The following is a 20,133-nucleotide window of genomic DNA, read 5'->3' on the forward strand; positions in this document are numbered from 1 at the left end:
CTAGAAGGCATAGACATCTTAATTGAATAATAGTAGTGTAGGGATGTTAAATAATTATCCTGTAACTAGTCACACTTCTGAACTTATTCGACAGATGAGCATTCAAGTATCAATAGTTAAACAGAGGATTAAGATCAGTGTCTTAGTTACGATAACAGCACTCATTACCATTTACCTACCCACAGAAATGTAAGTACCATTTAAGCTTTAGGACAGACATTTGAAGATTTAAGGAACTTGTGTAACAGCTTGTGTAGACAAAACAAGACAGTGTTGTCTGACTGAAATAGCTGTATCCTTGAACCAGATGTTTTCAGATTCTGCACGTTAATGGCCTCCACATAGGGACTTATTATGCAGTGATCACTCAGTGCTTTGTGCAAATGCCTCAGGCTTTGTCCTATCATAAGATTCTTCTGTAAGGAGTGCATCAGAAGCCACTCAAAGCGAATTACAGGGGCTTAAAAATCAAATGGTCATCTTTCATCATGCCATCTCTTCTTCCTGATTGCCTACTGCTGCTTTCATACAACAACCCACAGAGCAGACACAACCCTGCAATACAGCTGTGGTATTTATAAGCATTGTAATCCAACTGGTAGATCACCCTGTCTTGGCAGATAGGCATCCTCTTGACTACCTCTGCCCTGAGAGGACAGGCTGGTTATTTCTTCTTGAGGATTAAGAAGAGGGTACCGACAAGTTGTGCTCAAAGGCTCTCTTATTCTGAACTATGTTCAAGGTAGCACAGCACTGCTTCAGGACTCATCTTAACAGAGAGGGTGAGCAGAGGCTTCAGAAAATCAGGATGCTTTTCAGAAGCTTGCACGCAGCTGTAATAGTAGTGTCTCAGTACAGGCCCTGTCCTCATCCGTTCGAGGTAGGTGGATGAACCATTGAACTCTTGTGTGAAGTGTTGCTCCTGTTTGTTAGGAATGTGTGAGGCTGGTCAGTGTTCCCGAGGCTTCCAGCAGTGTTTTGCACACCATCCCAAGATGGAGGAACTGGGTGCTATACCCCCCTGTTCCTACCTTGTTTCTCCTGTAGACTTAGTCAAAGCCTGGATAGTGACTTGTGGCTTAATCATAAAGATGATAAAGAATGGGCAAGTTCATTATAGAGGGATAACTCTCTCTCCCCTTTCTTAGGAAAGGGGGAGCAGCAGATCCTTTCTGAAGAGCCAGAAGGGGTAAAGCTGGTACTAGCACTTCCCTTGCTTCCTTGGAGAGTCAGTTTATTTGGTTTCTTGGTGGCTGCTTTCTTTCACTGGGACTTGGGGATTGTGGGATGAATCCAGTCTGAACAGCTGGTGGAGCGTGCTTTCAGGATACTGCAACACTTACCTTGCATATAAGCGAGGGAACCTTACCAGAGGCCCAAAGAGTGAGCTTCGGAAGCTTTTGCAGCACTGTGAATCATAAGCTATCATCTTCTGTGTACAGTTGCCAGGGAAATAAGAATTGGAGATGACTTGCATTCCTGCTTTGAAGGCTTGAGTAGTGGATGTAAGAGATGGATTTTAATGCTATTGAGTCTTTGTCTATGGGATCTTAGAGCATGTAATTCTTGATGAGTTGTGTAATACGCATAATGGACTCCTGTGCTCTGAAATTCTTTTTTGTGGGGTTCTTAATAAAATGCAATCCCACAGTAATGTTGCTTTTCACTGCAAAAATGTGAATACAACAGCTGAAGCAAATCCAGCTTTAATACAAGCCTGCAAATAGCATGATACAGACTGTAAATTACGTCTTACCCAAGATGTGCATAGACATGACTGTAAATGCCAGGCAAGATGTACTGTGTATGTGTGTTCAACCCTGTGTGCAGCCAAAACCAGTCTGGTTCCAGGCATATGGTCGCCAAGAGTACTGTAAGTGAATAGAGCAAACATATTTTTGACCAAGGCTAGTTAGTATAGGAGTGGTTAGGGGTGAGATTTGGTACTGGCCAACATTTTACACTTCTATCGCTGGAGGTTCTTCTGTTGAATTTATAGTAGTGCTACAGTCTTGCTCAACAGCTAAAGTTTGAAATTAATTGTAAAACAATGCAGGAAAGCGTAATGGGTTATCTGGTTGGTTGAGGAATATGGGAGTCAGTTTTCATTACTTGCTTTTTCTATTCCAAGCTGAGACTTTGTATTGCAAGTTGAACATCTGCAATAAGTTGCCCCGTCTTGTAGTAAAGAAGCACAAGTACCTAATACCTTCTTTTTAAATGAAGGGAACACCAATATTAATTATGGATCAAGTAGGGAAAAAAAATAAAGCTATTCTTAAATGAACACTCTGGCTTTGATTTAACCTAAAGACTTGAAGTCGCTGGAAGAGGCAGCAGTTCTCTAGGCGTCTGCATAACATTTAATTACGCTTCACACAGTGTAGTAGATTGATGTAATGATGCTAAAAAAAGACTTCATTCTTTTAAAGTGTCTGTGTCAATTTGAAACCATATTCCCAAAACTCAGTTTGATGTTTTCCTGATTGCAAGGAAGATTAATGTTTCTTAAAACATTTTATGGCTGCTTTGTGGAAAAAACTGACAGAATGAAGTGATTGGCATACAAAAAGAAAATGTCAGTAAATGTGAAACTTCATTGGAAACAAAATTGAGATAGTCATGAGAGCTGTGCTGAATTTATAACCAGGAGTTCTGTGAGTTTGGTGCTTTCATGTATAGCTATGGGAAAAACTGAGTGGGCACCAGGGAAGGAAGAGGGTTGTAAAAGCGGAATTTTTTAACTAGGAGAAAAACTTTAGGACTTGTACCTAAACACTTTTTAAAACAAACCACCCTTCCAAGTTCTGAAGTCAAAACGTGATGGCTTTCCTTAGAAACATGCAGTTAGAAAACAGCTTATGTAGCTTCTGAAACTTGGTACCAACTGGCAGACAGTTGTGTAAAAGCATGATATTATCTTCCAAACCACCCAGCAGCACTTCCTAAGGTAATTCTCACATTATGTAACATCGGACTGTGTTTCCAGAAGCATGATTTCTCTCACTGTAAAGAAGTCAGGGACAATTACTGCACAATGTCCTTTTCTACCAGTTTGATTATAGCTGTATGGCTCAGAATGCCTTTTTTCCATATTTCTGGTGTCGATATGCTGAAAGAGCAGTAACTTGGCAAAGGCTGCAGTAATACTCCTGTTAAATCTGCTCTGTAGGCAGGTGAAAACCAGTTATAGTAGGACCTCTAATAAAGGCTGGCAGCTGTTAAACGTGTGGGTACCCTGGAGTTAAGGGTGCACCCCTCCCTGCCTGCTGCTGGGGAGGGAGTATTGAATTTCCTTACCATAGCTGATAACCTTCCACTGCTCTGGTATTCGGTGTCCTTCAGCTGAAGCCAGGGCACGTTGGGCTCCAAGTATGCCTGGTCTGTCTAAGACTAATGGTCAGCCCTTTTTTAAAGAAATTTAAATTTTAAAATGTATTACTAATATTTCCCTTGCCTTTCTTTCTGCCTTTACAAAGCACACATATTCTGTTCTTCCCCTGTTCCTCATGGCTCAAGTTTCCCTTCCCCTAGTTCATGCTTCTATTACACTGTTTAATTAGTACATTCCTTCTAGCTTAAGGCTATTTGTCTCCATAATGCTTTAATATTGCTATACTTCTTTTTGTGAAGTTTCATCGTGCATCACTGGCCTCAGTGGTACAATCTGATTTTTGTTGTTCATGACAATACCCAGTTTCTTCTGTATATTAACTTGCTAATTAGCTGCCTTCCTTCTGACACCTTGATGAGTTGGGGGTGGGTGGGGGGGTCCACTCTCTGTCACACAGACCACAGTAGGTTAGAGGAGTACTGTAGCCAGCCTTAGGACTACCTGCACAATGACAGTTTGGGACCAGACAGCAAGTTCCTGGCATGTTTCCCAAGCAACTTCATGAACATACAGCTGGAGCCAGTTCAAAAATGGCATCTAATGTCCACAGCAGACAACTGAGAATTACGAGGGACAGATGCCCCTTGAACTATGAGAAAGAGAATTGACAGCTGCTAGTACACAGTAAGGCACGTTACTGCTTGAGCTCGGTACGATACGTAACGGACCTCGCGTGGCATCCCTGGTGCAGTCGCTTCTCTGCAGTCCGATTGAACAGGCAGACCGGGTCTCAAGGGGGCAGGTAACCAGACAATTGAGCACAACCACCACACCCTCAGACTGAGTTTTTCACTTTCCTTTATTGACAAGACAATACCTATGGCATAGCAGCACCATACAGAACAGCAGCGCTTCTGCACACCCAATACCGAAGACGCACCCGAGCAACTTGGTGGGGTTTGCTACACTCATATACCCAACCTAGGGGTGGCTCTATATATGCTGTTATGGCAACTCTGATTTGCCATATGGATTAAATTACACGGTACCTACACCAGGTTAACTTGCTTGCCACAAAGTGCTTGTTTTCTTCAACCTCATACCTTGTGTTTACCAAGGCTCACACTTTGAGACATGGAAGCAGCTGAAAAGCATCAGCTATCATGGGAACGGCACAGCTCCCTTTCTTAAGACACAGGTAAGAGATACCATCTCTTGAAGGAGTATTACAGATACTTTCTCTGATGTGGCTCACGACAGCCCTCCTTGGTCCTTTGTCCTGTACACAGTCTTTCCTCGGAACTCCTCTAGCTCCCAGAGCCCCTGCAAGTTGCGTTACGTAATGCTAAGACTCCCTCAAACATCGGCACCATTCAGATTGCTGTTAGCATCTTCACAAGTTTTAACTGCAGCCATATTGACGGCAGTCTCAAACCTGTTCACTTAAATCTGCCCGATTGTTTGGGTTTTTTTCCAGCTTACATTTCTTCCACCTCAGTTCCATCACTCACTCCAAATCAGTTCTATCTTTTGCCTCTTTGCTGAACACTAGAAGTACGATGTAGTTGTAGCCTTGCCAGGAAGAATGAGGTAAAATAATGTGAAGTGTTTTGGTGAGAGATAGGTGTTCTGGAAAGATAGTAAGTTTATTCATACATCCACCATCTGGCCTTCTGCATTTCTGGAACTGAGTGTAATTATGCACTGAAAAAAGGATCCTTAAAACTGGCTGCTTTAAATAGCTTCACTCTCATTTTCAGATGGCTTTTGTCTTTCTTTTTTCTACTAAGTTCTTCAAGAAGAATTCACCTAAATAAAAGGCAAAAAAGCACCAAAATTATTTGTAGGTATTCCAATAAAATACATGTTCTTACTTAATGCAAGCAGTCTATTCTACAATTGTTCTTACTGGTATTTTATAGTCATTCAATTCTACACAACAGCCCTTTCAATACATAGAGCAGGGGTGTAAAAAAAACCCCATATCAAAACCCATAACTCAACACACAACCCTTCCACCCCAAAATCCTGCTTTTCCTCATGCCCAATTTTATGAAATAGCTTTGCTTCTTCATGCTCTCCAAGAGGCAAAGGTGAAGTGATTTAATTAAAAATTAGTGCCCATTTTATAAAGTACTAGCAACTTATAGCGAAACCTGCTGTAAATCTCGTTTCAGCTGGCATTAAAGTGGTCTGAGAAGCAAGGTGCCCCAGATGAATCTCCTCTGCTCAAAGCAGGATGTTGGACCTACAGCAGTATCAGCTGCTACTTAATACCTAGTGCTTTGTCAGAAAAAGCACTGCCCTAACTGCGTCTAATTATTTCTAAGGCACTGTAGATAAATTCTGCCTAAAGCAACAAAATCATGTCACAAACAACAAAGGGCCCCATTAAACCCTGAAGCATCCAAGAGGCAGAGTGTGAAGGAAAACTTGGGAATTGGGTGCCCTCTGTCCCGCCTCACCTACAAACTAGGTCTGGCAAACAAATCAGCTTGAGCAGCACAGCAATTGTACAAATACCAGTTACTGTCATACTGATGCATTTAGATGGCCTATAGAAAACAGTAAGTGTAAATAATTAAAAAAAAAAAGATGACTATGAGATGTCCTGGAGCTAAGGTGAGCTTTGTTACTGCACCATTTTAACTTTATATAATAAAACATTATGTGCTGAAGAACCTTAACGCTTTTCAGTAATTTACCTGCTTTATAGGAGGAGCGCACTAAAGGCCCGCTAGCAGTGTAATGGAATCCAAGATCGTTTCCTACTTTTTCCCAGTACTTAAATTTTTCAGGAGTTATGTACTCTTCAACCTGAGTGAAAAGATTTCATTTTGATCAGGTATTAATGCAGAGCAGAGGGCAGTAGCTACCACATAGTGAAATGAAACGCAGTTACGTTCAAGTTCAACATCCAAAACTTTCAGCAGTAGAGTCACAAACTGAATTTCCTCTCTGGTTCCTACCAAAAGACTGCATTTAATTTGCTTTTCATATTTGGCTGCAAAGATTAGAATTTAATTTCTTGTTGCTTTATCATTTTCTTCACTCCATCTTTGAATGGTCCTTTTGAGCAAACCTTTGTTTTGTCCAAGTTAGTAAAAAAAATACAATAGCCCTACAAATCCCTTCGCTAGTGGTTGGTTCAGTGAAACACAGTAACAGCACAGAGACTCAAGCTCTGGACAGATTACACAAAGAGAAAAACAGCTATTTCCCCAGCTGAAGTGGCACCATTATGGGAGAGCCTATGAGATAGCGAAGGGGAGCTGGCTGGCTTGAACCATTACATTTGAGACACACACTGAGACTCTTGTTTTCCAAAATCCTGCCTCAGCTCCAGCTGCCTCCCCAGCTAGCAGCAGAAAGTAGCAGTGGGAAGTCTGCAGAAGGCAGAAGGGATTAGATGGCTGAGGTCACTTCTAGTGAAGAGTCCGTAACAGGTGAAGAACAGGTTAAACACCGAGGGACGTTTTTCCCAACACCTGCAGTTAAGGTGAGGATGCACATCAAGCCTCAGTTTGGAAACTTGACTGTGCAAGGTTCAGACCGTAACGCTGATTGTAAATTAAACGTATTTTTACCTTCAGGTGACGTTTTGTTGGTTGCATGTACTGTCCCAGGGTCAAACAATCTACATCTGCTTCCCGCAATACTGTAAAACCAAAATTCCCTGTTAGCGGCAGAAGGATCGCGAGAGATGGTCAGCAATTGGCAAACATCCTCCTTCCAAGTCAGAACAAAGCTGAGAAAACACTTCCAACACCAGCAAACTGATTTGCCTGTAAAGGCAAAGATGCTTACAACTGATTTCCAACACAGTAAAATTCACACCTGTGGATTTTAGGATCTATTTCAACACTGACTTACATTTCATTGTGGAATACACTTGTTCATCCGTCTCGCCCAGCCCCAACATAATGGAGGTTTTAGAAATGACGCCGGGCTGGACCTCTTTGGCGTGCTTCAGCACCCGTACGGACTGCTCGAAGTTGGCTCGGGGATCACGGACCTTCCTGCTCGTATTTTCAGCACGAGGGGGGAAAAAAACGCATGAGAGAAGCGAGAGATGCCCGGAAAAGTGCGTTCCGCTACTTTCTGCACAGCGAAAACGGCACCGCGGAGGCTTTCGCCGCGCAGTCGGACAGCAGCTGAGGCCCGCGCAGCCCCGGGACGCGCCGCGGTTCGAGCGCCAGGGCCGGGCCCGCCGCCCGGGCCCCCCCGCGGGCAGAGCGAAGGCCCCGGGCCCGGGCGGCACCGCCCCAGGGCCGGCCTGGAGCCGGGGCGCGGCGCCGCGCGGGCGCCCTCTGCCGGCGGGCGGCGGGCACGGCTGCGCCGCCGCGCGCGAGGCAGGCTGGGAGCGCGGCCGGGCGGCGGCGGCCCCGCGCCATTTCCCCCTGCGCCGCCCGCCCGCCCGCCCTGCGGCCTGCCCCGGCCCCGGCCCCGGCCCCGGCCCCGGCCCCGGCCCCCTCAGTGCCGCTTCAGCTACAGAGACGGCTCCGGCTGCCCCCGTCACCCAAAGCCCTTTCGCAAGCCGCCCCCGGCGTCGGCGCCGCTTACCGCTGTAATTCGGGCACCGTCTCCACGTTGTGGGCGTACACATCCAGCCCCGACGAGGCTACTTTCTCCACCGCTTTAAGGTCCCCGCGAAAATCGGGAGTGAGGCATTCTACCAGGATTTTTGAATTCCTGAAAAGTGGAGACTGAAAATGAACACATCTATGGGATTTGTGTCACTGTTGCTAAAAAACTCCATATAGCAAAAAAACCAAACGTAACTAAATAAATGACGCTCTGATGAGCAAAGCAAAGTTAATTCCGTACACAATTCTAACACAACACATTTCTGCAAACACTTGCATTACAATTCGAACGCTGTGTGTGGAATTCCTGGTTTTACTGATGTGAGCTGAAATGGAATGAAAGCCAAATAACACAAAAGCGATTCCAACAGTCTCTTAAACAATCACATTCACTGTTCATACGTGATTTTTCATGTGTCTTTGTTGCAGGTTATATCATAGCTCCAAAATACAGAGCGGCTATAACCCTGCCTACTGGGGTAAGAAGACCCTGCATTATCGCCCTGGAATCCGACCTTGGTGTCCAGGAGCCAGATTTCAGCTCAGAAAGGCAGGAGGGGAAAACTGCAGGAACCTTTCGAGTCCCAAGACACAGTGGATAAGGACTCAGATGAGGTTATACGAGTTCAATCGGCAGGCAGACGAGTGTGCTACCAAATGGTGCGCGGGGCACCGACGTCGAGCGAAGGTGGCACAGCTAGGGAAAGCAGGGAGGTACCATCACAGGCTGGGAAACAGCCATGGTGGGAAGGCACAAAGCAATCTGATCGCCGCTGAAAGAGGAACCCGACTTCTGTCATGTGGTGACGCTTATCTAAACCCATGTGTCTGAGCCCCAAGCTTCAAGAATGAACATAGCTCAAAGGTATGTACTCATTTCCTGGTAAACCAGCTGCCTGTTCAAAGAAAAAATCCAGTGCTTAGCTTTAAATAAGCCTGGGCTAAATTGGAAACGCATCCAAATCCAAAATACTTTGGGCACATTATATGAGAAAAATGAAACACAGGAAAACCAAAGGGACACAGATAGGCTAACGGCAGACGTTCGTGTTTCCATGGCCCCTGAAATAATCCCGCTAAAGGTAGTTTTGACCGATACGCAGTACCACATGCTAAAGTTTTAATAATAATAATAATTATAGTAGTAATACACTGACGATGTACCTTTCTTTCAGATGAGAGACTGTCTTTGCAAAGTGTTCTGCTCCACCGTCAGGCATATCTAGAAGAATTTCAATTACTCAGTTAACCTTTCTGTTCAAGGAATGTATTTACTTACTAGCAAAGCCACAAAACCCCTACAGATTCCGATTTAAATGCAAAATAATAAAGCAGTGAAAGCCCAGTCTTATCTTACTGCTTATGCCAAAGGTTTATTTTACCACAGATACTCTACCAAGCCTTGTTCTGCACAAAGTCTAACTGGGCAGACTCAGATGTTTACTCCGAATTTACCTGCCTCTAGGTTCACTGTCAGCCTGGGCACAGAATGGCTTTATCCATTCACGGTTTTGGTCTGAGAAACAGTTCTACAAGAACTGAAATGTATATATATATATTATTGCTCTTTTATTGTAAGACACTTTGAAACTACTGGACTTTCCACCATACTGAACAGTCTTTACAGTGGTTTTCCCCACCACAAAGGACTTATTACAACCTTAGAAAAAGGCAGCTTTCAGTTTTGTTCCATATAATATATTCCAGGTTTAGTTTTTAGAAGAAAGTCCTGTAATGGTATTGTATGTGAATGTGGGGTGGTTTTTTTCACTAATCAAGTGACAGAACATGGCGTATATGTATTATTTTGCAAAAAACGAGTTACAAAATATTTAGTATTGTAATATTCTTGATGTTTAATAACAGCGTAACTTCTGTTGTATTTTACCAGGCATAGAGAAATACTAAGAACATGTAGAAACTTTCCCAAGTTTCAACACCTTTGACTCGTTTAAAACTAATCCTCAACAATTGTGCCGAGTGGTAAGTGTTTATCGAGGCCTGTGTTCCCCCCCTGTAATGTGTGAGAGCTCGGACAGGAAGAGATGGGAGAGCACACCGTACTAACCGTCTCTGTCCACAGACGTCAATACCACATAGTCCAGGCCCCACTCCGCGATAGCCTTGGCTGTGTTGTAAGGCTCCGTGGGGTCCAGGGGAGGCGGATTTTTTGCTGTCTTTACCGAACAGAATCTGCAACCTCTAGTGCACGTGTCGCCCATCAGCTGAAACGAGACAGACATTCCTGCCGTTACATTGTACACATGGCCACTGCTCAGCTGAGGAGCAGCTGCGTCAGCTAGATCAGATGGATCCCAATACTAAGCCAAAAAAGCCAGGACAGTGCTTTACTCTCAACTTCTTGTCATAAGCCCCCTCCACCACAGCAGGGATCCAACAATACACTACAGAGAGCTCAAACGCTGGTGGAACACTTCAGGAGCGGTTAATGGCTTACCATAATAGTAGCTGTAGCTGTCGCATATTCACCACCTCCCCAGCACTCCCCAATGTTGGGACAACGTGCTTCTTCACACACCTAGAGGGACAAGGCCTTTTTTCAATATTATTATTGAAAACAGTTACTGTATTATTGATGAATTTCAACAGCAGCCTACAAACAAAGCACAATTCCTTCTGTGATAAATGAGGAGGTCAACAGTTACGTGCTGTTCTGTAAGAAGTCAGAAGAACAGCTAGGAAGAAAGAATTGTTTCCTGACATCCATCACCATTCTTTTCCTCGACTTTGCAGCTCCAAAAACTCCTCAACCACGCAACTGCCTTATTAAGTAGCACAGAATGTCATTAACATTTTAAAATCCATAAAACGTTCACAAAGCCTATGATGCATCGCAGCGTGATCCTACTCTGAAAACAATAAACAAATATGGAAAAAAACCTCTCTGTGCATACCCACCACCTTTTACCATCTGGAAGGTATATTTTATGAAATACACACATTTCTAGAACTTTTCATGCAAAACATGTATGTAACTCTGAAATTGTGTGTGTTTCCATTAAAAACAGTCAGATGTAGCACTTTCTGATCTCTTTGGTGATGCAAATGGTAAACCCTGGTATTTAAAATCGCAGCAGAAAAAACGTGAAATACTGTGTTGGATTTGTCTTCATTCTTTCTGGCTAAAATTCACTGCTGGCAAAAAGCATCAGCATCGGGCTTGGTTTCAGCGTTGGAGATCACACAAGACATGATTTCTACCTGTCCTCCACAGTGAAATAATTTTGTATCTGAAAAAAAAAAAAAAGCCTTATTTTTACAGAAAAACTTGGTTGGTACGAGATTTACCGTATGAAGATTTAAACTTCTCAAGGTATTCTTTAGTTTATTGTAGTTCTTTCCCATGGGAATCTTTGTTTTCAGCCATGGAGGAAGTCGCAGCCTGAATAACATCAAGCAAACATAAAGATTAATGAATTACTTAAATTGTAGGTTGCCATTAATGTCATAGATCTGCTTTAATTTGTTACAGACCCCAACTAGGAAAGTTCCTTGAAACCTGACGCAACTCAGCAACCAACATTAACACCGTTCATGGTCATAATGGACTTCTCTCGCCCATGTTTATCATCATCCCAACGTTCAAGAGTAGGAGTTTGCTGTCATTGCAAGGATTAAAACTGTTAACCCTGCCGGTGGGATTTAACAGTGCCACACTGGAGACTGCAACCATTAACGGTAGCGTTATGTCACACAGCTATCACAAAGGCTGATCAAATTTATAGCTGGAAATATGGGGGGGGGGGGGTGTTAAGCATTTTTTTATTTAGTCTTCATTTTTCGTTGTACTCTATCAATAGTATTTCTTCAACACCAAGGTAGGGTACACTCATCTACTGATGGATATTTGTCATTTAATACAGGCCATGGCGCAGGCACTCAAGTGAGAAAATACCACCATGCCTTCAGGTTGTTACACATCTGAAGTGAATAATATGTTTGTTCTTGAAAAATTACTAAATTTGCAAGCCAGTACAACAGAATTTAAGAAAAACACATTGTACACGTTTTGTAGCTAACCCTAAGCCTGTGAGATAGTGCATCGAGGCAACTACAGTTGTTTAAAATTACAATTACCTTTCTCCTTTCTGACGCTTTAAATTGCCTTCATACTCAGCCCACGTGGTCTTGTCTGACAAATCTCCAGATACAAAGTCTTGTAAGTTTGGTCCATTTTGCAGAAACTCTTTTTTTTCCTCTGGCAAAGAACCTGAAGTTCTGTACCGGTTACACACATGGCTCCCAGACACCTAAGAGAGGCAACACTGTAATTTATGGAATTATAATGTACTGGTGTTATATACTGAATAACTACTTGCCCTTTTGGTGGTTAATGTACACTTTCCGCAAGCATTTTCCCAATTGCCTTTAAGTTAAATACATAATTCTCTTTTTCATTTTAAGTCACGTGAAACAGACATAAAGCATGCTTTCTTCCAAAATATCTTCATGTCAAACCAAGTGATACAGGTTTTGGATACAAATAACATCGCTTGGATTAATTTGAGATTTCGGGGCTGAAAAACCAGACGCTGAGGCGATAACCGAGCGCTGCCAGCTCAGTCACCGCCGGCCGTTCTGCCGACGGGAAGGCGGCGCAGGCCGGGCCCTCAGCCGCGGGGCGCGGAGCGGGTGGGAGCCGCGGCCCGGTTTTCCGAGCGAGTGTGCGCCCCGGCCGCCTCGCCTCCCGCCCCGCCGTCCCGGGTCTCTGCCCGCCGTGAGCCGCCGCTGCCACGGCCCAGCCGGGCGGCCGCGACCACCGAGAGACGCGCTCGGAGAGCGGCATCGCCTTCTGCCGCCGCGACGCGACGCGACGCGACCCGTCCCGTCCCGTCCCGTCCCGTCCCGTCCCGTCCCGTCCCGTCCCGTCCCGTCTCCTCACCGGGGGGCCGTCCCGAGCTCTCCTTTCTGCCGGGCCGCAACGCCCACCCCCGCCCGCTTGGTACCCGCCGTCCGGCACCCCCCTGCGGCCCACGGCCCTGGCACGGCGCCCGCTCACCCGTCCCTGGGGCCCCAGCAGCAGCCGCCGGGCGGCCGTGGCGGCGACCCCGCGGCAACAGCCCCGCGGCATCAGAGACATGGCGGCGCCCGCTAAGCGGCCGGCACCATCGATCCGTTCAGCGCTCGGCCACCCCGCCTGCTCAACTCGCGCGCATCGGGCCTCGGCTACCCTTGCCTGTTGGACGGCTCCCTCTGCGTGATGACGTCCAGGGGCCGGAGCGGCTACAAGTACGCGATGACGTCAGACGCTCTCCCTTTCCGAGCCGCCTGTTGCGAGGTAAGGCGCGGGCCGCCGCCGGCATCCGGGCCCATCCGCCGCGGGCAGCCCCCCGAGCGCCCCGCCCGGCCGCGGACAGCCTCCCGGGGCGGCGCCGGGCCTGGCCGCCGCGCCCCGTCCCGGGCCCTGCGGGAGGGAAGCCCCCGGGATGTCGCCTTCCCCCGGCCCCCCTTCCCCTTTCCCCCCCCGGCGGCTCTGGGCCTGGGCTGGGCCCCGCCGCGGAGATAAGCGCTGAGGCCACCGCTCCTCGGAGCTCCGCGGGGGCTTAGGCGGGATGTATCGGCGCGGGGAGCGGAACCCAGCGGCTGAGCGGGGTGTGGGGGCACCGGGCCGCGCGCCCTAGTCGCGCGTTGCGAGGGAGGAGCGGGCAGGGCGCAGCAGGCGGGCCCGGCCTGGAGGGGCTGCAGCTGCTTCCGGTTGTCGTTTGCAGAATGAAGACCATTCTCAGCAACCAGACGGTTGACATCCCCGAGCAAGGTACGTCCGCGGGTGCGCCTGGGAGGCGGTTTGTGGTGCGGGCCTCGGAGCCGGTTAACGGGCGTCTGCCTTTGCTCTCCAGTCAGCGTTTCACTGAAGGGCCGGACAGTCATTGTGAAGGGCCCCAGAGGAACCCTGCGACGGGATTTTAACCATATCAATGTGGAGCTGTCCCTCCTGGGGAAGAAGCACAAGAAGGTGAGTGCTGCGGGGGTCGCTTCTCTGCCTGGAGAGGGAGGGGAGCTCGGCAGTTCCCTGTAAAATTTGCCGGTAGTTGAACCAAAATGTTTAGCCACAGAGAAGCTACTTAATTTTTCGCCTACTTCTGTTTTTTCTGGAAAAGGCTGATCTCATGGGACCTACTCGGGACCTGTGGGATTCTTGAAGTTCTGTGATATGTTGGAGTGGGTTTGCTGGTTGATTTTCTTTTGTAGTTAGTCAGGTAGTAGGGGAAGGGGATTGATTATGTGCTGTGTTGTATAAACTGGCTCGTTTTAGCTAGGTGAAGCTAAATCTTGTATGTTTAGTTTTTAGAACTGGCAAATTATATCAGGAGAGCAGGTGTTTTCTAAAAAAATGCATGATATTTTTGTACTGTCTTAAAAACTACAGAAACTGAGGAAGAATGGCTGATTTCAGCTACTTTTTCACAAGCATCAAGTGCTTCATTAAAACACTGGACTGACACGCAGCGTTTCATCTAAAAGTCAGTAGCTTCTGTGTAGGAGACTGACTTTGGAGCAATGTGTTTAGCATTTGATAGTCTTAATCAGCTGAAGATGTTAGGCTGTCTGTCTCAGCTTCTTTGATGGCTTGGTAATAACAAGACGTGAAGCAAAGAAATGTTTCTCGTACGTCAGGGGGTTAGGGCTTCGAAGGCCTGAGCTGGGCAGGCCTTTAGCAGCCTGTCAAAGAGGCAGAACACTTTGTGCTTTTGTTAGGTGGGCTTTCAAGTCGTTCATCTGAACTTCTTGCTCTTGGTTTGTCAGAAAAATGTTTCATTTCTAGGTTTAGAAGGGCAGCTGAAATCTTTGTTTCATGTATTTTTTTAAACACAGCTACGTGTCGACAAATGGTGGGGTAACAGGAAGGAGCTGGCGACGGTTCGCACGATTTGCAGCCACGTACAGAACATGATAAAGGGTGTCACGCTGGTAAGCTTTGGTTTGGAATGGGGTGACTCCTGTCACTGCTGCTACGACAGCAGGCGGCCTTTTCCTTAAGCGAGAGCTTTTCTCAGCATCCAAGATGGAGCTTTCTCTCTTTCTTTTTACTGTTGTGTTGCTTGCAGCTGCTGCCAGATGAGTTCTGCAGGGGGAAGGAAGGGTGAATGTCTCTTGGGCTCAGCCTCTTGCCCTTGTCAAGAAACTGTTTTCAGTGTATCCTGGGTTTAGGTTTCTCCTGCTTAATGCTTCTGCCTGACGTTTTGGACCTGTTACGCTTCCAGTGTCTGATGGTGTCCTTTGTCCCAGGGGTTTCGTTACAAGATGAGGTCAGTGTACGCTCACTTCCCGATCAACGTCGTCATACAGGATAATGGCTCGCTTGTGGAAATCCGAAACTTCTTGGGAGAGAAGTACATCCGCAGGGTGCGCATGAGGCCAGGTGAGCCTGTCTGGAGCTGGGTGTCACTGGGTCTGACTGGGGTTTCTAAGCTGCTTCCTTTGGGTACTGCTGCTGACCCGGGACATGGGGAATGGCTGCTGCAGCAGCGTTCGCCTGCTTGAATTTACATAATCTGACGGTACCTTGGCCCCTGGTTAGATTTCTAGTTAGGGACGTGTTTGGAATCTACATTCCCAGTAACGAGAGGTAGCTCATAACTAGTTTAAAGCTAGTTACTGACACATGAGTCGCAGGGAGCCCGGTATTTACTTCCATGGTAGTGAGATCTGGACAGCGTTCACAGTTGGTAAAGCACAGGTGGTCGGTTTTAGATTTGTGCTTCTGTTTTAAACATTGTGCATGTTCAGGTAGTTCCACACCGCACCATAGTTTTGGTCTTTGAAGTGTTCTTGTATTTTGAATTTCCTGGTTGTCTCGTGGCGCATACAGCAGATTTCAAGACGATGATCTTAGTTGCTGATTTTAGAAAATCTTGCATCCTCGGGAGCTTTAGCAAGATTCATAGCAGAGCAAGCGTTTGGTGGAGCTTGTTAAACTTCCAGAAGGAGGAGACAAAATGTGTCGTAAACACAGTTACCTTAGGACTGTAGAGAAGACTTTCCATGTTTGTGTTTTTTGATAGTTCCAGTTCTGGAGAAGATACGGGTAAGAGTGTTTAGTGTGAGCTGTGGTGTTTTGGGGTGGCTTTAGGTGAAAGCGCCAGGCTTGCCCCAGACCCCTGGTAGATGCAGTGCAGACACTTAACGGTGGCTTTGACTTTGACTTACAGTGGGATGTGAAGGGTGAGTTTGGTTATTGTATTTGATCTTTTTGACATTTACTTCAAAGATGGTAAAGTGCTGCCTTAAAAATCTAACATCCAGTGACTAAATAGATCCAACTGTGAACACCAACTTGGGCTGCTCTCATTGCGAGTGGAAGTTTCCTGTTAGGCTCTTGAATGCCCTGGAGCTTATTCCTTGTGCGTATTCACAGTGTTGCTGGTATAAACGTGGTGCTTGACATGTCAGGGCAGGGGGTTTTGTTGACTTTTGGTTGGGGTGACTCCAGTTTTGTGTCAAGTGAACGTCAGAACGTAGAAAATGGCACCATGTAGCTGGTGGTGCCATGCTGGCCACCTCTTGCAGCCGTGTTGGAGATGGCTGCTGTAACGCAGTCGCGTTCAAGTAGGGGAGTCATCAGTTAGTTGCTTTCAGTCCAGAGCCTGACTCGCTGTCATCTTTGGGTGCTGAAACTGAGGGAGGACGATCTTGGAAGGGACTTGGGGGACTCCTAATGGAGTCATAGAAGTTACTCGTTGCCTTGAATACTGCCTTCTGGGTCTGTAAATCGGGACAGGATGCGATTACTGTTTCTTTAGTGTGCTTAACACCTTCACCAATGATGGAGATATTGTGTTTTCCTTTCTATAGGTGTTTCCTGTGCAGTATCTCAAGCCCAGAAAGATGAGCTGATCCTTGAAGGGAACGACATTGAATTGGTCTCCAATTCAGGTTTGTGAAGTAGATGCGTGGGTGGATAGAATGATACAGCCGCTTTCATCTTTGGAAGATGTCAGCTTAGCAAACTCCATCTGTCTTTTTTTCTCAAACCCTGACATAAATGACAGCTCAATTTTATTTTTTTCCCCTAGTCACTGTAATTGCTTTTCATAGTTTCTTACGTTTTTTTCCTAAACTTAAAGCTATTTTTCAAGTCCACAGAAGGGGTTTTTTGAGTCAGCATTGATGACCTTTTTGGCACAAAACTTTTTGGCTTTTTGGTTGTATGAGTGTGCAGTAACAAACTGTCGCTGCCGTGAGTTGCCAAGAGGGGGTCACTGAAATGCACTCTGTTTTTGTTAGAACTGACAGGGCTTCAAGCTGGTAATTCTCTTCTCCAGGTGACAGTCTCATTTGTTAGTTGAAATGTTGGAGAGTAAACAAAGGCTACAAGCAAGGTGTGGACCTCTTGCTTTGTGCTCATGGTCTTGCTTTGTCTGCAGCTGCCTTGATCCAGCAAGCCACTACAGTCAAGAACAAGGATATCAGGAAATTCTTGGATGGTATCTATGTCTCTGAGAAAGGAACAGTACAGCAGGCAGATGAGTGAAACTCTTAATAGGTTGGTATCATCTTAATGCAGATCGTCCGTCTGCCGTGTAGAGGTGGTTACTCGGATCTGGGGACTTGACAAGGTTTATCTGCTTTAGCAAGGCTGTGGTTAAGTGGGGACGCCGTTGTGCTTGTAAAAGGTATCATAAAACTCAAATGTTGCTTAAATTTTGAGGCAGAGGATGCAGGTAAAGTGAGTTTCATAAACTAAAATATTTTTTATCACCAGCCAGGTACCAGACACTCGAGCTACTGAAAAAGGATTTTTAGTGCTGTTCTGAGTTCCTTGAGGGCTGCAACAGCTTGTTATCTGCTTATTAAACAGTTGTGAGCTGCTGTGTTTGGAGGCATCTTTAAAATCTTGTCTGAATAAAATGAAGCAAATTCCTTGAGCTGTTAACGTCTGTCTTGCATTACAACTGTCAGATGAATTAACTTGTCATACGTCTACAAACTTTCAATTTCACACTTGCAATGCTAAAACCTTTATAAAAGCTCTTTTTACCTGCAGTTGTCTGGATCCTGAAACAAACCATGAGACATGATACCAGCAAGTACCAGCTTGAAGAATCTGATACAAAACCTGAGTACCGAGAGGTGTAATAAAATAAAACCTATTTCATATCTTGGCCTCTTTTTTTTCCACCCTCCCCAGGCCCCCCCCCCCCCGAACTAAATGGCGTTTGGGTGAACCTGTTCAAGATCTTTGGCTTTTGGAGAAGCAGAGCGTCACAGGGTAATGCAAGATAATGTCAGCTCTGCGTTCACGTTGCTTTGCCGGTCTCTGAGAACATTCAGGCTGAGTGAAGTGTGATGGTTTGGAAACCTTGTGCCAATGGAGGGTGGACTCAGCCTTTAAAGCAATGAAGTGGTAGTTTTCAGTCATAGTGTTAAGAAGTAGCAAAAGCATAGTTCTCACAGGAAGGAGACTAGTGTTCCCACACGTTATTTCAGAACCTGAGACTGTGAAAACTGAATTTCTGTGTACAGTTTCTGGAGGGGATTTCAGACTTGTGATGACAGAATCTGGAGTAGGTTAAAACCAAAACTGGAATAGCAGAACCAGATGTATGAGACCATTTAAATGAAATACAGAGTAGGAAGAAGTAGTCTGAAAATAGGTTGCTTTAGCTATATTGCTCAATACAGAAAACTGAGGACTTGGCCTCAGAGTTCAGGCAGAGCTTATTGCTAGGCTTCACCAACAGTGGTTGGTGTCACCTGGGGATTTAGCTCTGTTTTTTTCCTGGTTACTTATCTTGCCATGTAGCGATGTCTGATGGGGATGTTGTGCTATTTCTGTGCTGTGGCAAAATCCACGTTGTCACTTGGTAACGTTCAGCTTTGAAAACAGATTTGCAGGAGTACTGGGATAAGGCAGAAGCATACTTGGCAACAAGTGGCTGAAGCTTAATCCTGAGGAAAGCTTCAGGCATGCCTAAGGGATTCACCAAATGGCCCAAAGCACCCACTTGCGTCAGTCTGGGGAGTCTGGCAGGGGCGTGCGGTAGCGGTGTCGCAGCCTGGCAAAGCGGCGGCACTGCCCCACGGGTGGGGACTTGGTACATGGCCTGCTGAACGCTTGGGGAGGTGGGGCCTGGCGCTGTTCAAACTGCAGCTAGAGGGGTGCTCTGCGGTTCTCTGCACCCACAAGGCACACGGAACTCAAGAGGAGATTCCCTGCAGGGCGCTGCGGTGTGGTTGCTGTGGGCGATAACTACTCAGTGGCTTTGGGTGGTGGAAGGACGCAGGCCCCTCCAGCACCTGCGCCATCTGCTGTGCTGGTAGAACAGTCCATAGCGTTAAATGGGCAGGAGTCCCTCCTCGTTTTACTAGGACTTAACTTTTGAGTTCATGGACCACCTGTGATGTTGACCAACAAACACTTGAAATACAGTGGAGAAGCTGCCTAGTGCATTTATGAACTGAGACAAGGTTGGACCAAGTATCGGGATTTTGGGGGCTGGTCAATTGCCCGTATTCTCAAAGCAGCACTTTCACAAAGTGCCTGGTAGTGGCCATAATGCTTTTATCATTATCATTTACCTTGTGTTTGGTGCCATCTTGTGTGTTCAGATGCAGCTGGAAAAGGACGTTTATATGCCTCATCTCTTCAGAGGTGCTGGGGTACAGCTAAAGTGTGACTCCCTGGTTTGGGGACTGTAAGACTGAGGTAACTGGCTTCTAGTGGGAACAGCTTGGGGGTTGCACTGTGTCTTGAAAAATGGTACTAGCTGCTGGAAGAGAAGGTTGTAGAGTGGAGGAAGGCAGTGGGAATTTAACTGATGGCTCTTTCTGCCCTTCGTTCCATTGCTAGAGCAGGTTCTCTACCCCTCTAGCAGAGGCGCATGGTACCTGCCTGGGCAGTGGCGATCTGATGCAATGACAGAAAAGGCTGGATGACATGGATTTTAAATGGTGGTGCAGTTCACAGGAAAAACCTGTTATGCTCATTTTGAGATGACCAAAACCAGACCAAGGGAAACCTCTGGGTTTGGTCCCTGAAAAGTTTAAATGAGAGAGCAGATTCGTTTATCCTTTAAGAGCATTGTGCCTGGGTTGGCAGCTGTTGTTAACGCAGCAGTAGCAATTTACTCCTCTCTTGGTTTCATCCTGCTTGTGGCTTGCACAGGCACTTGAGCAGAGAGAAGATGATAATATGTATTTATTTCTGTGAAAAAGTGCAATTTAGAATTGTATTCATCGCTCTCTTAAGTG

At 46.2% G+C, this 20,133-nt stretch overlaps 2 protein-coding genes across 5 annotated transcripts; one reads left to right on the forward strand and one right to left on the reverse strand.

Moving 5' to 3' along the window:
• Positions 1–4,175: 4,175 nt before the first annotated feature.
• LIAS (lipoic acid synthetase) lies at positions 4,176–13,021 on the reverse strand. 2 transcript variants are annotated; one of them, XM_086463902.1, is made up of 11 exons: positions 12,941–13,021; positions 12,019–12,191; positions 11,230–11,323; positions 10,379–10,459; positions 9,989–10,145; positions 9,085–9,142; positions 7,898–8,026; positions 7,208–7,353; positions 6,922–6,992; positions 6,040–6,151; positions 4,176–5,143 (listed from the first exon to the last, which is right to left on the reverse strand). In XM_086463902.1, exons 1-11 carry the CDS (start codon positions 13,019–13,021, stop codon positions 5,091–5,093), a joined length of 1,155 nt encoding a protein of 384 aa, XP_086320028.1. In that variant the 3' UTR covers positions 4,176–5,090. The 2 variants fall into 2 exon arrangements, with proteins under 2 accessions (XP_086320028.1, XP_086320027.1); XM_086463901.1 differs by having other exon boundaries at positions 12,920–13,021.
• A 170-nt stretch (positions 13,022–13,191) lies between these two features.
• Positions 13,192–18,037, forward strand: RPL9 (ribosomal protein L9). Of its 3 annotated transcripts, none has more exons than XM_086464047.1 (8): positions 13,192–13,219; positions 13,650–13,696; positions 13,779–13,894; positions 14,755–14,850; positions 15,169–15,301; positions 16,735–16,815; positions 17,307–17,425; positions 17,911–18,037. In XM_086464047.1, the coding sequence occupies exons 2-7, from the start codon at positions 13,651–13,653 to the stop codon at positions 17,411–17,413; spliced, it is 579 nt and encodes a 192-aa protein (XP_086320173.1). In that variant the 5' UTR covers positions 13,192–13,219; position 13,650; the 3' UTR covers positions 17,414–17,425; positions 17,911–18,037. The 3 variants fall into 3 exon arrangements, with proteins under 3 accessions (XP_086320173.1, XP_086320172.1, XP_086320174.1); XM_086464046.1 differs by having other exon boundaries at positions 17,927–18,037; XM_086464048.1 differs by lacking the exon at positions 17,911–18,037 and adding an exon at positions 17,645–17,807.
• The last annotated feature ends 2,096 nt before the right edge of the window (positions 18,038–20,133 follow it).

Source organism: Leptosomus discolor, chromosome 4, assembly GCF_034619465.1.
Source record: "Leptosomus discolor isolate bLepDis1 chromosome 4, bLepDis1.hap2, whole genome shotgun sequence".
In the NCBI taxonomy this organism is placed as follows: Eukaryota; Metazoa; Chordata; class Aves; order Leptosomiformes; family Leptosomidae; genus Leptosomus; species Leptosomus discolor.